This window comes from Myotis lucifugus, unplaced genomic scaffold, assembly GCF_000147115.1.
Source record: "Myotis lucifugus unplaced genomic scaffold, Myoluc2.0 scaffold_1782, whole genome shotgun sequence".
Taxonomy (NCBI): domain Eukaryota; kingdom Metazoa; phylum Chordata; class Mammalia; order Chiroptera; family Vespertilionidae; genus Myotis; species Myotis lucifugus.
Genome location: NW_005872830.1, coordinates 30,266 through 32,494, shown reverse-complemented (window position 1 = coordinate 32,494; position 2,229 = coordinate 30,266). Strand labels below are relative to the sequence as shown.

Sequence of the window (2,229 nt, the reverse complement as noted above, 5' to 3'; positions counted from 1 at the left end):
CAGCCGGTCAGAGGAGCAGACAGGCCCCACACTGTGTATCGTCCATGAGAGAAAGGTGCTGGGATGAGACCGCGCACTGGGAGCACAGGGGCTGGTGCCCTGCAGAGCAATGGCACCCACACCTCGGACAGCAAGCGTTTGTGTTCTCGCTGGACAGAAACCGTCTCACGATCAGAGGAATCTGCTTGTCACTGACCAGGTTCTGTACGCTGTCACCTACACTGACAGAGTGGAAAACTGTCAGAATGGATGGCAAATAGTAAGCGAAACCCACCTAATGCAGACGACACTTAGGAGGCTGGGAACAGGGAGCGTGAGTGTGAGGACCGGGTCCTGCTGTGTGAGTGCAGGTGGTGTTTCCTCAAGGACGGGTGCTCAGTGCAGCCTCAGCCTCAGACTCAGCACATAAAGGAGCCTGCTGGTTACTGTGGGTTGTTGTTTTGGGGTTTTTTGTAATATATTTTTATTATTTCCAGAGAGGAAGGGAGAGGGAGAGATAGAAACATCAATGATGAGAGAGAATCATTGATCGGCTGCCTCCTGCCGCCACCTACTGGGGATCCAGCCCATAACCCGGTCATGTGCTCTTGAGGGGAATCCAACTTGGGACCCTTCAGTCCACAAATCCAGGCTCTATCCACGGAGCCAAACCAGCTAGGGCTGTGTGCTCTTTAGTTCCCTCCTCTTAGAGAGCAAAACCCGGGCAACAGGGTTTTGGACGCCACCATGTGGAAGTGCTGTGTGGACTCTCCATGTGGCCAGAGCTGCCAGAAAAGGCTGATGATGCCTCAGGGTCCAATATCGGTTGTGAAATGGAGATGAGAGAATTTACCATGACGTTCAAAAGGAGAATAAGTGAGGGAATATATGAAATTTGCACAGCAGAGTCTGAAACACAGTGGGTCTAGAACAACTTTGATCTCTTTCTGAAACACACAGAGCAAAGATGAACAAATACAATTTACTACCATTGTTTACAATGGATAAGCTAGGGACCAGCCAATAACAGGGACTTGGTCAACTAGATGATGTCCATTCATACAATGGAACACAGTGGCAGCCACTGACCATCACAACATTGATTAACATGAAAAGTATCCACAGCTCCTTAAGGAAAAGAGCAAAATCACTGAATCCTCCAATCATATTGGTGAAGGGACAGACACCAAAGCTCAATACTGTGATCCCCTGGCCTTTCCTCCCTGCCTTGCGTCCTCTCTCCCTCCCAGGCCTCCCCCTGCAGTTCCTGATACTCTTGTGTCTGATTCCAGATGAGTTCCCTGGGGCCGGCTCCTCCAGCATGTCCTCCGTGCTGAGCCCCAGAGGAAAGGTGAAAAGGGAGCTCCTGAGTGACGTGGTGGGGGGCTGCAGCTATCGGATCAACAACCACTTGGACCTGGAGTACTCGCCACTGCCCGTGAACAAGATTATCAGTTCTGCGGAGGAGATGGTTGGTAAGGAGATGGAATATGGTATTCTGAACAGGAAGCGTGAGCACTTTGTCAACGATCTGAGATATGGCAAGGCCAACAGTCGGAAGGTAAGGCTCTCTCTGGGGGGCTCCCTGTCCCTTCTGGAGGTCTGCTTGGGGTGGGGGTGACAAGGCAGAGGAAAGAATTACCCTGAATAATTCAAAAGGGAGCTCTCAGGGTTTTGTTGGCTGGGAGTCAGGATGTTTGAGCACAAATCTCGCATCTGCTTTTAATCCACTGGGGGTATTTGGACAGGGCACTTCCCCTCTAGCCTCAGTTTCCCCATGTGCAGAAGGAGGGATGTTGGAGGACCTGTGGGGCTCTGGCCACTCCTATCTGTATAGGATGGTCCTCCACCTCTAAGATCCACCCTAAAGGCAGCTCCTGATGCCCTGTGTGCTGTCAGGAAAGTCTGGGCCAACCCTGCACCATGACAGGTCTCCTAAGGCCCCAGAGAGCCCTCGGGCAAGAGATGCTCAAGGTCTGTGGCCCATGTAAGAGCTCAAGAACATGTTCTGTAAGGTCTTGGCACATCCTTACCACTCTCCTCTTTCCCTCTTATTAAAACAGAGCTAGTAAGAGGCAGCAGCAGGATTCAATGCCTAGTGCTCCGGGCTCTTTCTGCTGAACCACAGCACCTCCAGGGCTCACAGCCCCTGTGACTGGGTGATGGGCATCCTGGATGGAGGAGATGAGGGGAGGAGGAGCAGGTTTGGGAGGGAAATTAAGGATTTGATGCTCAGGTGGGGTGTTGAGG

At 51.9% G+C, this 2,229-nt stretch overlaps 1 protein-coding gene across 1 annotated transcript; it reads left to right on the top strand.

Annotated features, from left to right (window-relative positions):
• On the top strand, nucleotides 1-1,906 carry LOC106695597 (retinoic acid receptor responder protein 3-like). The gene is made up of 3 exons (XM_023748765.1): nucleotides 1-259; nucleotides 1,272-1,540; nucleotides 1,817-1,906. Exons 1-3 carry the CDS (start codon nucleotides 250-252, stop codon nucleotides 1,904-1,906), a joined length of 369 nt encoding a protein of 122 aa, XP_023604533.1. The 5' UTR covers nucleotides 1-249.
• Nucleotides 1,907-2,229: the final 323 nt, after the last annotated feature.

Coding starts and splice junctions, on each gene's coding strand:
- LOC106695597 (XM_023748765.1), top strand. Junction 1,541..1,816: donor GCAAGGCCAACAGTCGGAAG/GTAAGGCTCTCT, acceptor CTATCTGTATAG/GATGGTCCTCCACCTCTAAG.